At 39.9% G+C, this 13,069-nt stretch overlaps 2 protein-coding genes across 2 annotated transcripts; both read left to right on the top strand.

Annotated features, from left to right (window-relative positions):
- The first annotated feature begins 235 nt into the window (after positions 1-235).
- On the top strand, positions 236-2,912 carry LOC103935994 (probable N-succinyldiaminopimelate aminotransferase DapC). Its single transcript, XM_009345830.3, is given in 3 exon segments — positions 236-467; positions 470-567; positions 1,547-2,912. Coding segments are annotated over 3 exon segments (1,383 nt in total). The 5' UTR covers positions 236-331; the 3' UTR covers positions 2,696-2,912.
- Positions 2,913-10,521: 7,609 nt separating this feature from the next.
- LOC103935995 (MORN repeat-containing protein 1) lies at positions 10,522-12,794 on the top strand. The gene is made up of 3 exons (XM_009345831.3): positions 10,522-11,593; positions 12,082-12,310; positions 12,419-12,794. Exons 1-3 carry the CDS (start codon positions 10,674-10,676, stop codon positions 12,581-12,583), a joined length of 1,314 nt encoding a protein of 437 aa, XP_009344106.2. The 5' UTR covers positions 10,522-10,673; the 3' UTR covers positions 12,584-12,794.
- The last annotated feature ends 275 nt before the right edge of the window (positions 12,795-13,069 follow it).

The following is a 13,069-nucleotide window of genomic DNA, read 5'->3' as shown; positions in this document are numbered from 1 at the left end:
ATCCTAAGCTCATTATGATGAAATCGTTTTCAGCCGTTCAATTTTCGTCCAACAGACAATATTCTATCCACATGCGCACAAAGTGTTGTTCACACGTTGAAAATTACGATTTAGTTATTAATTAGCAGAATGATCCATGCCTACCCAATAAAATTCACAATGGCCCACTAACTTATATTTTTTGGGTTTGGGCCACACTTGGAAACCATTCCCACTAAAAAAAATTCTCCTTCACAAAAAATAGTAGTCTAGGTACAGGCTGCTAGACGTATCCCAACTCCAACTCCGACTGCGATTCACTTGCCTTTCGTTGTCATTGAAGCATTTTGTCATGCAGATTCAATGCACCTGGCCATCCCATGAAATGCGCTGGCCATCCCATGAAATGCGCCTCAGCCCTTCCACATTCCTCAACTTTTCCAAGAATTTTTGTGCAGACTTTAACTTTATCAGGACCAGAAGCGTATCCTGACTCCTTGCCCTTCTTTCTCCGCCGCCATGTCCACCGTTCCCACCCAAAACGATGTCGTTCCGAGTCAATCGGCGTCGGCCCAGCAGTCTTTACAGGTATTACCCAACTTGTCATTGTTCCAATTTCATGGCGGATTGTTAAAGTATGTGGCTTGAATCGAATTGGGTGTTTGGGGATTTTTGTTATTTGGGAACTTACGCATGTGAAAACCTTCATTTTTGTTATTTGGGTTTTGGGGTCTTTGATTTTCTTATGATCTGCAGTAGGATTAATTATGCAGGTAAAGTTGGGATCTTTGATTACAGTTTACTTTTAACTTGTAGAATGATCGTTGAGCTTTTTTCCGCTGTACTGCAAATTGTAAGAATTGACTGCAATCCATCTTAATCCTGCTGAAGCAAGATCATAATTATAATTAACAATGTAATTAGATGATGTACTTGTAGTACCATTAAATGTAGGTATATCATTGGATAATGGGGTTATTAGATGCACAAGTTTAGTGCCACAAAGTCCAAAGGTTCATATTTTAACATCAAGTGAAGGAGTTGCTTGTTCTGCCAACTGCAAAACAAAACCATAAAAGTTACGATTGAGAATTACAAGATGACTACTAGTGATCCCTAATTAGAGTTTTAGGGAAGTCAATGCTGGGTTTTCCAGTTATGTTTTAATACAAGATGACTATCCTTTTATCTCTTTTTTCGTTCCTTTTTCCGCTTTATGTACTTCAGTTTCATGTATACAGACTTAAGCCTTGCATTGTACAGTTTATTCATTTGTTCTTTTTCTATCTCTATGTCAGTGCGTGCTTGCATCCAAAAGCTTTTGGCATACGTGTAATGCTAATTTATTTTTACTGGGGGTCAGAGGTGACAATGTCATGGGATGGTGATATCCAATTGAGATGAAATATAGGCGGTGGTCATGACTTATACCATGTGAATTTTGATGAGGCTTGTGCATAAAGTATTGGGTTATGATTGAACTGCATTTGTAAATGCTGCTTCCCTGAATTGCTCTGCAGTTGCAGAGTTGAAGTCTTCCTCATGTATGTGCATTTTTTTTTGTCAGGTGGCAAAGCGCTTGGAAAAGTTCAAGACAACTATCTTCACTCAAATGAGTAATCTCGCAATTAAACATGGAGCAATTAACCTTGGGCAAGGCTTCCCCAACTTTGATGGTCCAGAGTTTGTAAAGGAAGCGGCAATTCAGGCTGTTAAAGATGGGAAGAATCAATATGCTCGCGGATATGGGGTTCCAGACCTTAACAATGCCATAGCTGAGCGATTCAAGAAGGATACGGGACTCGTTGTGGATCCTGAGAAAGAAATAACTGTCACCTCTGGGTGCACAGAGGCAATTGCGGCAACTATGCTGGGGTTGATAAATCCTGGTGACGAGGTTATCCTCTTTGCTCCTTTCTATGATTCATATGAAGCTACTCTATCCATGGCTGGTGCTCAAGTAAAAGGTATCACATTACGTCCTCCGGATTTTGCTGTTCCCATTGATGAGCTCAAGTCCACAATCTCGAAGAATACTCGTGCAATTCTTCTAAATTCTCCACATAACCCTACTGGAAAAATGTTCACTCGAGGGGAACTCGATGTGATTGCATCACTCTGCATTGAAAATGATGTGTTGGTATTCAGTGATGAAGTTTATGATAAGTTGGCTTTTGAAATGGATCACATTTCACCGGCCTCTCTTCCTGGAATGTACGAGCGTACAGTAACCATGAATTCCTTGGGAAAAACATTCTCCTTGACTGGGTGGAAGATCGGTTGGGCTATAGCTCCGCCACACCTGTCATGGGGAGTTCGGCAGGCACACTCTTTTCTCACATTTGCTACCTCCACTCCAATGCAATGGGCAGCTGCAACTGCTCTTAGAGCTCCAGACTCCTACTATGTGGAGCTGAAAAGAGATTACCAGGCAAAGAAGGCGATTTTGGTCGAGGGATTGAAATCTGTCGGTTTCAAAGTGTATCCATCAAGCGGTACCTACTTTGTGGTTGTTGATCACACTCCTTTTGGACTGGAAAATGATGTTGCCTTTTGTGAGTATCTGATCAAGGAAGTTGGAGTGGTGGCAATCCCCACCAGTGTATTTTACTTAAACCCGGAAGATGGAAAGAATCTAGTAAGATTTACCTTCTGCAAAGACGAAGGAACTCTTAGAGCTGCCGTTGACAGGATGAAGGAGAAGTTGAGAAGATAATTCGAATGGTCGGTTAGAATAAATGGAACTCAAACTTGTAATAAGCATCTGAACGGAAGGGATCTTATTCCTGTGCCCTGCAGTTTGAAGCCATAGTTTTTAGACCTCTGTTAAATAAGATTATTTAGCTTATTAACTGTGTGGAATTTTATGTTTTTGTTGAAACAAACAAAATCAGCAAGACAAGTAATGAACGGCACGGAGCCTATTAAAATCATGTTCATTTATTTAATAATTCAAAGAAAAGATAACAACATGTTTCAAATTGTCAAAGCAAGCCATCTGAAGTCTAATTTCAAAAGGACGAAATAGTAGCAATGGTACTTAATTTTAATTCAATTATAGTAATGGTTCTTTAATTAAAAATTTGTGATTATTGATCATTTAACTCATCAAAATGTGTAGTTATGATCATTTCCGTCAATTCCGTTAAAATTCAGTAATAAGTCACTTACCACACACGTGAGGTTGAATCAAGGAGCAAATATTAAAAACCAAATGAGAAAATTGTAGCAATGGTCTTCTTCTTCAATTCTTCAGTTCATCGGATCTGGCGGCCGAAAGCTAAGAGTTCATAAGAAGTAAAAATGGGTGTGAATAGCACCACCATTGAAATCAGAGTAAATTGTAGCAATAGTCTTTTAACTTTAACTCAATTGGAGCAATGATTCATCAACTAAAAATCCATTACCATTGGTTCTCAACTTTAATCTAACAAGAGAATGGTCCCTCAACTTTAACTCAATTAGAGCAATGATCCCTCACCCTTAACCTAATTGTAGCAATGGTCCTTCCAACATAATTCATTTCGACAAAATTCTGATGAGGTTGACGAAAAAGACCATAGCTACATATTTTGATGAGTTGAGGGACCTTAATTGTAGCAATGGTCATTCCAACATAACTTATTTTGACAAAATTTTGACGAAGTTGACGAAAATGACCATAACTAAACATTTTGAGGAGTTGAGGGACCAATGGTAATGGATTTTTAGTTGAAGTATCATTGCTCCAATTTAATAAAGTTGAGAGATTATTACTACAATTTACTCTTGAAATTAATACCTAAGTGATTAATGGGCCCCTCCAATTAACTCAAAAAACCAAATAGATAAACCCAAAATTCCGAACCGCGTCCGGTTTGATCCCAATATGGGTTGAAGGGAAAAAAGATATGTGTTTATAGAATACATTAAGTCATTCATATACTTATAACACTCATAAAAATATCTTGTTTTTTTCATGTTACAACTTATCACATTGTTGTTTAGTATTTCACTCTTCTTCTTTCTACCAAAAAGAAGATGCTTTTGTAGCATCTGGTTTATTCAGATATTCGTAGTCCTTTTGAATATCATAGGATTAAAATTGAAAACTCAGGCAACATCTTGATATCAAATTAGGTTGTACCACCAGGTCATTTTGTTTGTGTTGTCCACTTGTTAGACTTAAAAATTCACCACACATGAGGGGGCGTATTGAGAGTATTAATTTCGTATTATAGAAATAAGAGATCTTGCATATACTTATAAGAAATAAAGCCAAATATTTTAGCTTGGAAAATTTAGCTTTTAACCCAGAAACCGTTTTTCTGCTCCAATCGTTCTAACCTAAAATTTTAGCCCGGGATTATTAAAGAATGAACTTAGGCTATTTTTTTTTGTTAAATTAATTTTTTTTTAAATAATAAATATGTAGACTATCGTAAATTAATTTTATGAACATTTTAATCTAAAAAATTTAAATTCTGATAAATATTAGGTGGAGTCCACTCCGATTTCTTGACACACCCCGACCGAGATCAGGGCGTGCTGGCCGTCACGCGAAGGTGACGTAACCATGTGCACAGTGCGGAAGCTAATAAAACAATAATGGAAATAGTAATACGAATAAATAAAAACTGGTTTACACGAAATGATAATAGGTGCAAACGTAAGTGTGACACACGTTCAGAGCATAACGCCTAAAGCAGTCCAAACGAAAATGATGCGACAACAGTATACCCGAAGGTGGCCCTACGCTAGTGATCGTCTATCAGAAATGCCGGGAAAGCCCTCTGGGAAACCACCAAACCTGCTAGACAACTAGAACCTGGAGGGGCGCAAAACAAAAGCGTGAGTGGGCAAAAACAAAGCTTTTCGAAAACCATTAACAAATAAGTTCTAACCCCTCGCCATAAAACCTGTATACTTCCCAGAAAATAGATATACGTATATATACCAATCATGCTCAAGAATATGCTATGCCAAAACCTCAAAATGAAATGCAAGTGCTCAGGTGAAAATCATATCAATATCATATAGTCTGGCAGCCGGAGTCACCTAACGTGACCTGTACGGCTGAATCTAGAGCTCAAATCTCAATCTCAATAACTAAACCTGCCCACGAGTTGGAACCACCTAAAGTGGTCTGTATGACAGGCCTGGGTGTAATACATATAAACGCTCTAGTGCTACGATCACGTGAAGGCTGTGCGAATAATCGCGAGTCACCTACGAGTCGGAACCACCTAATGTGGTCTGTACAACAGGACTGTGCGCCTAACTTGGATCCAAGTTGAGTGTGTGGTGCGGGAGGTGAACATCACGTGAAGGACTGTGCCCTACTCTGGGCGGGAGCACTAACACCGGGGGTGCAGGTTATGAGCTCTCTAAGCATCTCGAATCGCTACTGAATGTAATCATGAATAACACTTACCTGGCACTTACCTGTGCATCCGCAGAACCCAATATGCATATGTATATATATATATACAACTAATAATGCAACTAACGATGCATAAATAACGATAATCTAATGCATGGCATATGGCAAATGACAATTCAAATCAATTTCTGGGAAAATATAAGTATATAGGTATATACGGAAAACCGAAAGCCCACTCACTGGTAAGTGGAAGGGTCGTAACCTCCTGCCTCGAGTGACCACGCTCGTCCTCGGGATACGTCTCACCTATATGCGAAACAACTACAAAAATGTTAATTTTAAAAGCACATAACCAACCTTTAGAAATAACTTCTCATACATTGCTCAAATGGGGTGTATGAATACACCAACATGATCTACTCAACCTCAGGAACATCCCCATATTTTTAAAATAATTTTTCACTGTCGCACGCACCCCCACGCGCAGGCCAAGGCACGGCCATGCGCAGGCACGTGCCTGGCACGCTGACGGCACCAACTGACGCCGTAAGGGAATATTCTGTTATCCCTAACGGTTTCCGTCAACGGCGTCAGGAATATTCCGTCATCTTCTCCGGCGCCGTCGCCGGCGCCAGAAAATCCGGAAAATTTCAAACTTCGATATCTTCTTCGTTTTTCAACCAAATTTCATAAAATTGGTACCAAAATGAAGCTTACAACGAGAGGAACACAATCATACCACTTTCAAGTGCTAAAAACCACGAAATCTCACCTGGAAAATCACCCTAACTCCGGCCAACCTCGAAACTCGCGATCCCGACGTCCAAAACCTTCAAACAAACCACCCCGAGCCTCCTAGGGACCTCACCAAGCTTCCTACAAGCTTGAAATTTCCTAAAACGTGAGAAATCACATGTGCATGAACAGTACCCGAAATCGGGCATCGTGGATTCGACATGAAAACGAAGGTGTTCTTACTTGAAAAAGGTATAGTTGGACTCCTACAAGCCTCACGAGTCTGAATATGTGCTTGGATTCCACAATATGTGAAGATTCGATGGGTTTGTGGGTGTGTCCGTACGTTTCAAAGGAAATGGGAAGGGAATGGGGACTCGGGACAGTGCGCAGGAAACAGGAGGAAAGGTTGTGGTGTGTGGGAAAGTGTGTGTGGCCTACAACATGCCAACCAAACTCAAAAACAACCAATAAACGTAAAGAAATCGAACTAGGGGCAATTTTGTCTTTTCACACGTACGTTGTAATATTTCTGGGACGGGCTGTCACATTTCTGGGCTAAATTTTGGGGGGAATTGGGCCTTGGTTTAGCATTCAGCATTCAGCATTTAACCAAAAATTTTCCCTTAGATTGGAGTGGGTTTGGGGGGAAATTTTGAGGGGTAATTTAGCTTTTAGCCCACCATTAAAGTTGGTCTTAATAATTAGTTTTATAGTACAACATCAACTTTCTTCACAACCATAAACACAACTTCTGATTTAGTTATGATCAATAGTTACAATTGTTTATCAAACAATCTTTTAACTGTATATTATATATGAGCAAGTGATAATGTTCGCTCATATGCATTGCATGTAGTCTTCTTCGTACTTGGGAAAAGATTTCGAGTGTGATTGTAACACCGTGGCCGTTACCCCATATTCCCGTATACCAGACAGAAGAAGAAGAAGAAGAAGAAGAAAAGTCTATTTATTCGGTCAAAATATATATCTAGGGTACATAATAGTACAGTAGTATCTTGACAAACAGTGCCGGGTGAACCAAAGTCTAGCTCCCGAACTACATGCAGCTGATCAATTGACCAACTGCACAGGATAGTTCTGGATTTCTTCCGACTCTCTGAAGCCTGTGAGTTTTGTTGCTGCTGTGTATAATGTCTGAGAGTTGAGGGTTTCAGGAAATCTATATGATGCACATGCAGTTGCTGCAGTACTGGTTATAGCGGAACCTAACCCCTAATTATGCAGCTATATATATACACACGCACATATATAATTAGGTTTTGGAATGCAAGATTTGTGATGGTAGCTTGGACCATCGTCTATACAAAAGTAAAGCCAGCCAAGTAATCAGCTTCAGGTATGTGTTCAGAAGATGGAGTCATGGTGTATAATTGCTAAATGTGTGTCAAATGGGACGCAGAGGTGAATCCCTTTTTTATTTTGTTGGAGCACAGGTGACCACCGCCATCTTCTACTTTGAGACTGGTGATAGAAGAATCAAGGCCAGCCCAAGCTCATTAATTAATCAGTGATCAAAATTACTAATCTACTTTTTTTAACAATTTAATTTTGGAAACTTTAATGAAAAACCATATGTTTACACTAAAAAATCAATCCTAATACTATTCACTTTATCCTTTATTTTGTCCTTATCGTTAAAACTCAAAATTTTCAACTCATTTTCGTTAGTTTTCATTTTAATTTATCATAATCAGGCTAATAGAGAGTGTTAGAACCTAACTTATTGCAACCTTAAACTTCAATCATCCGAATTCTTTCTTTTTGAGGCCTTTTTCGAAGATCAATCTTGGTTCATGACATGAGAAGTGCTTCTCTACAAAATCACCTAAAGTGATTTTCCAAATGATTTAGAGCTCGTTTGGATGTGCTTTTAAAATGACTGAAAACGCTTTTTGAAGAAAAAAATATTGGGTTCCAAAAGCACTATAAGTGTTTTCTGCAAGAAGCATCGGTTATGTGCTTCTTCTAGGAAACACTTTAAGTGATTTTTCAGAATTTACTTGCATATTTACTAAAAATTGATTCTAAATATATTTTTACCAAAAACACTTTTAATTATTTTAAAAGTACATTCAAATAAGCTCTTATAAAGATACATATCTCATGTGCTTTTCTAAAACGAATCCTTAATCAAATAAATAAATTATGATTACCAATTGTCGTGACGTTTAGGGACGTTTTGGACACATACATAACCCATACATGACATGACCAATGGAAAAGAAAAGAAAATTCTAGATTTTTTTTTGTCAGATAATATGATTCATACATGAAACCGTAAAAAATGGAATGTTGGAATTAAAAAACAATAATAAAGTGGGTCTTATAGTGGAGATGTTTTTTAGTATGCTGCAAAAAAGAGATGATATCATGCATCAATATATAAATAAAGAAATATTTCAAAAATAAAATTTATCTTCACTTATATAATAAAATGTGGCTTATCATTCAATTTATATATTTCGAGCACACTGAAATTTTATTCATTATAGTAGTATCCCTTAAAGGAAGAGATTTGACTAGAAAGGTCCCTACTAGCACCAGTGAAACGTATGAACAAACGTATATAGTGTGAAAAGATCCCAAACCAAATCATGGTTTGTGTATGCAATTAGTGCAGATAGAGCGAAAACATTATCGTTTTTAAGTTACAAAGTATTTATTAAATTAATTAATTGGCTTTAAATATAGCAAGTAATATGTACATATGGCTCATTAAGTATCCACTTGTTCTTCCACTACACCTTACAAAAAGTAATTTGACAATACGGTCACACATAATTATATAATTCATGTGAGATTACATCGTAACCGTACATGCAATTAGCATGACGCCATTTATTGATTAGATGAGATTTCTCGATGTTATTACCTTTCGTGTGTTGTTTGTGGTGCAGGTAGCCTACAAATTTTGAACAAATGGAAAACCTAATTTTCTATTTCACTTCGTCACTTGGTAGAAAAAAGGAACAAGAAAAACGTTCAGCCGTGCATGCGGCTATAAAATTTGAAAATGTGCTTGAAAATATGACAAGATATGGGAAATTATTTTGAAGGCAGAGATTTAGGTCAAATTCTCAGCGTCATTTTTTATTTGTTGTCCGGCTCATGCAATATTTGACAAGTCATTCTTCTATCTGTCAAGTTCGTTACGTCGGTTACGCATATAACCGAAACTCACTATTCATTAAGTTTCATGTATACTTATGCAAAAATGCAACACATGTCATTATAAACATGACGATTTTCGTGGGCATCATTTTTTCCCTCTTTCCCATTGGCTAATTTGGACCTTTTTCTTGTTTTATTATTTCCTCATTGATTTGGTTAATATTCTCATGGCAATTTGCTGGCTTATACGCGGCACTCACCTACTCGACCTTCGACCATGGGCCCTCGGCTTGGCCACGGTTTCGAAATATAAGCATCTCTGTGAATATCCCTAACTAACTTTGATATGTGATGTCTTAGATGTTTTACAGATTGTAGGTCTTAATTATCACATCTTTACTTCTCTATATAAAGAATAATAAGATAGTAATTAGCGCGTCAAAAGAAAAGTTTCGTATATTTTTTAAGAACAAAAGGCGTTTCACGCACAATGTCTTCATTGGATACGCCTTGAAATGATCGTTGAACACGTACAAATACTCCCCGATCACCCATGTCAGGTAAGTTGCCTTTCTTCTCGTTCTTTAGCCGGTTACACATTGTATTATTGGTGATATTTTTTGCATTATGCATGAAAGATGGTAAATAATTAGATACTGTTTAGCAAATTTTACCAAAAAATATAGGAGGGTGGTCCCCACTTGCTATAATACCCACCAGAATATAAAATATAAAATATTTTGCTATTTTTCCCACGGGAGCATTTTGCTACATATTAACTAATATAATTTAAAAGAAAAAAAATCTCTTCGGCCTAGTTTAACATCGTGGAACTGCGTAACAGGTGAACATTGCTCGGAAGGACGGTAACGTGGAGGTGGCACGTGCCGGCCTGCACAATAAAGTGAAAAGGAGCCCAAGCCGAATCTAAGATCCGACGACCACATCTTTCCCGTCAAGACCGGGGCTATCCCAATCCCATCCAACGGTTCAGAACTCATCATCAAGATCCACCGTCTGATGAGAATCTGACGGTGTCGATTAAAACTCACTCCCTCTCTCTCCCCAACGCTGCATCAATAAAATCAAAAGGCTCGAAGCCGGTCCAGTTCTCCTGACAAAAACTCCAGACTCACACACACACACTCTCTCTCTCTCTCTCCCCCCCCTCTAACTCTCTCCCTCTCACTCTCTCTCTCTCTCTCCTCGGTTTTGAATCTTCAGGAGAGTTGCTTGTTTTTCAGTTGGTGCTAAATTGCGCCGGCGGTGGGTCCGGCGGTAAGTTAACGTGCGCCGTGGGTGTTTTGCGCTTGAGATGTCGCCGGTGTGCTCGATAATACCAGCGACGTTGGTTATAAGAATCTCGCGGTACAGGAAGTCGGTTTAGTATCCAGAAAAACAAGTGAAAAGATTCGATCGCCGGACGGTTGGGATTGAATCAATCAATCAGTTGGTTTTCTAAATGGAAGGTCAGAAAAGCCACGCGAAGCTCACGAGGACCCAGTCGTCGCTGCTGCGGTCGTCGCCGACGATTCGATCCTCCATTCACAGCCTCAACTCCGTCACGGAGGAGGACGTCTTTGCCGCCAACGAAAACCACCACTACGACGAAGAAGAGCAGAAACCCAAGAATTACAATCCCGTACCGACCCACCAGAAATCCGGGTCGACCCGGATCAACCACCAGCACCTGGCGATGGCCGCCGTCACACTCTTCACCCTCTTCAGCTTCTCCGGCTTCTTCTTCTTCTTCTACCTCCGCCGCGAAGAAGTACCCATCTCCGAAAACCTCCTCCTGGCGCTGGTCTTCGTCGCCTTCACGCTTTTCTTGGCGAACAAGAACAAGGGTCTGATCAACCGCAGCGTCTCCGTCCTCAAGCATTCCTGGGACGAGAATGCAAAGCGGTGCTGCTTCCACCGGTTCTACAAGACCAACGGAGGCGCGAAGCCGGTCCAGTGGTTCATCGGGTCGGACCCGAACCCAAACAAGACCCGGAAGGAGAAGAAGATCATAAGGGAAGGGGTCGAATTCTATAGCAATGGGGATTTCTACGAGGGGGAATTTCACAAGGGGGAGTGCAATGGCAGTGGGGTCTACAATTACATGGTCAACGGCAGATACGAGGGGGATTGGATCGACGGCCGATACGACGGCTACGGAATTGAGGGCTGGGCGAGAGGGAGCAGATACAAGGGGCAATACAGGCAGGGACTGAGGCATGGTTATGGGGTTTACAGATTCTCGGCGGGAGATTCGTATGCAGGGGAGTGGTGCAATGGGCAGAGCCACGGCGTCGGAGTGCAGACTTGCTCTGATGGCAGCCGCTATGTTGGTGAATTCAAGTATGGCGCCAAGCACGGCCTCGGTTGCTACCATTTCAGGTCAGTTATTCGGTTCTTGGTTTTGAAAATTTTCGGGTCTTCGCCATTGTTTTTTATTTCAACTCTTTTAATAGTAGTTGGGTTTTGGGTTACCAAATTGGGTTGTTTTCCTTTTTACTGCTAGTGCAGTAAAGATTCAATCTTTTTGTTCAACTTTCGAATTAGATTTTGTTTGTTGGTTTAAATTTGAATTTGATAGATGTTAGGTTTTACCATAGTTGAACTGTTCATGGTGAATGAAACAGTGAAATCTGGTAGTTGTTGTGTGGTTGGTTGTCTGTGGGTATCTTAGTGTTAATACATCTGACCAAATCTCTGTTTTGTTCTTTTACATTTTATGGTCAAGAATTTGATTTTGTAGACCACCTTTTTGAGATTTGTTTCCTCAATTGTGCATTTATGAGTAAATTCTTCTTGTAACTCACTTGAGCTAGTTGAATTTTCTTGCTGCGATGCAATTCAATTAACGAATTCGGTTCTGTTTGCAGAAATGGAGATAGATATGCCGGTGAATATTTTGGAGACAAAATGCATGGATTCGGCATCTACGACTTTGCGAATGGACATTGTTATGAGGGGTCATGGCACGAAGGCCGGAAGCTAGGATATGGCGTTTACACTTTTCGAAATGGCGATGCAAGATGTGGTATATGGGATGGTGGCACCCTTAAGCACCCTCTTCTGCCGCTAACCGATGCAGTTGTTCGAGCAGTTCAGGTATTTTATAGTCTCATTCAAACTAGTACGCAAACATATTACACTTCCATGGTTAGCATATACTCAATTTATTCGTCGCTCATTCTTTTGTTGGTATTGAAATTGCAGGCTGCTGGGAAAGCAGCGAAGAATGCTGTTAACCTTCGGCGAGTGGACGAACAAGTGAACAAGGCAGTCATGGCCGCGAACAGAGCCGCCACTGCTGCCAGAGTTGCTGCTGTCAAAGCCGTTCAAAACAGAATGGACGGAAAATTTTGTGATACGAGTGTCTAAAAGACACCATCTTTTCTTTTGGTAGTGTAAATTTTCACTAATTTTAAGTGCTTTCGACAATGTCAACCCGGCGAGCAAAAGCTGATCGGAGGTTGAGAGAGAGAGAGAGAGAGAGAGTGTGTGTGAGTGAGAGCATGTTTTCGAGGCTTGGATCATCACACTGTAACTTGTACATACATCATGTATATGAAATGGAAGAAGAAATTTCTGACGAGTTTTTGCACTTTTCCCCTTTACGTTACATTATTGTAGGGTTATTCTTCTGCATCACGTTACATTATTGCGTTGTCGCAATCATGAGACCAAATGTTTGATCCCAGTCTGTCAACCTCCTCATGCTCATCAACTTATCGTTAATGTCAGGGCCTTTTAAAAGTAGACCAATTGGTACCACAAAATCCTATCTTCAATTTCAGTTACATAAGACGAACGGGGAATACGTACTAGTCCTAGCTCACTGCTCTGCATCTTCACAACGTTTTTCGG

This window comes from the organism of the source record quoted next, unplaced genomic scaffold (assembly GCF_019419815.1).
Source record: "Pyrus x bretschneideri cultivar Hongxiangsu unplaced genomic scaffold, Pyrus_bretschneideri_v1 Contig2, whole genome shotgun sequence".
Taxonomy (NCBI): Eukaryota; Viridiplantae; Streptophyta; class Magnoliopsida; order Rosales; family Rosaceae; genus Pyrus; species Pyrus x bretschneideri.
Note: the sequence above shows the minus strand (reverse complement) of the source record. Positions and strands in the feature narration are given on the sequence as shown.

Excerpts from the sequence above, each read along its gene's own strand:
- LOC103935995 (XM_009345831.3), top strand. The coding sequence starts at position 10,674 with ATGGAAGGTCAGAAAAGCCACGCGAAGCTCACGAGGACCCAGTCGTCG. Across the intron at positions 11,594-12,081 it reads CTCGGTTGCTACCATTTCAG|AAATGGAGATAGATATGCCG; the intron begins GTCAGTTATTCG and ends TTCTGTTTGCAG. Across the intron at positions 12,311-12,418 it reads CAGTTGTTCGAGCAGTTCAG|GCTGCTGGGAAAGCAGCGAA; the intron begins GTATTTTATAGT and ends TTGAAATTGCAG.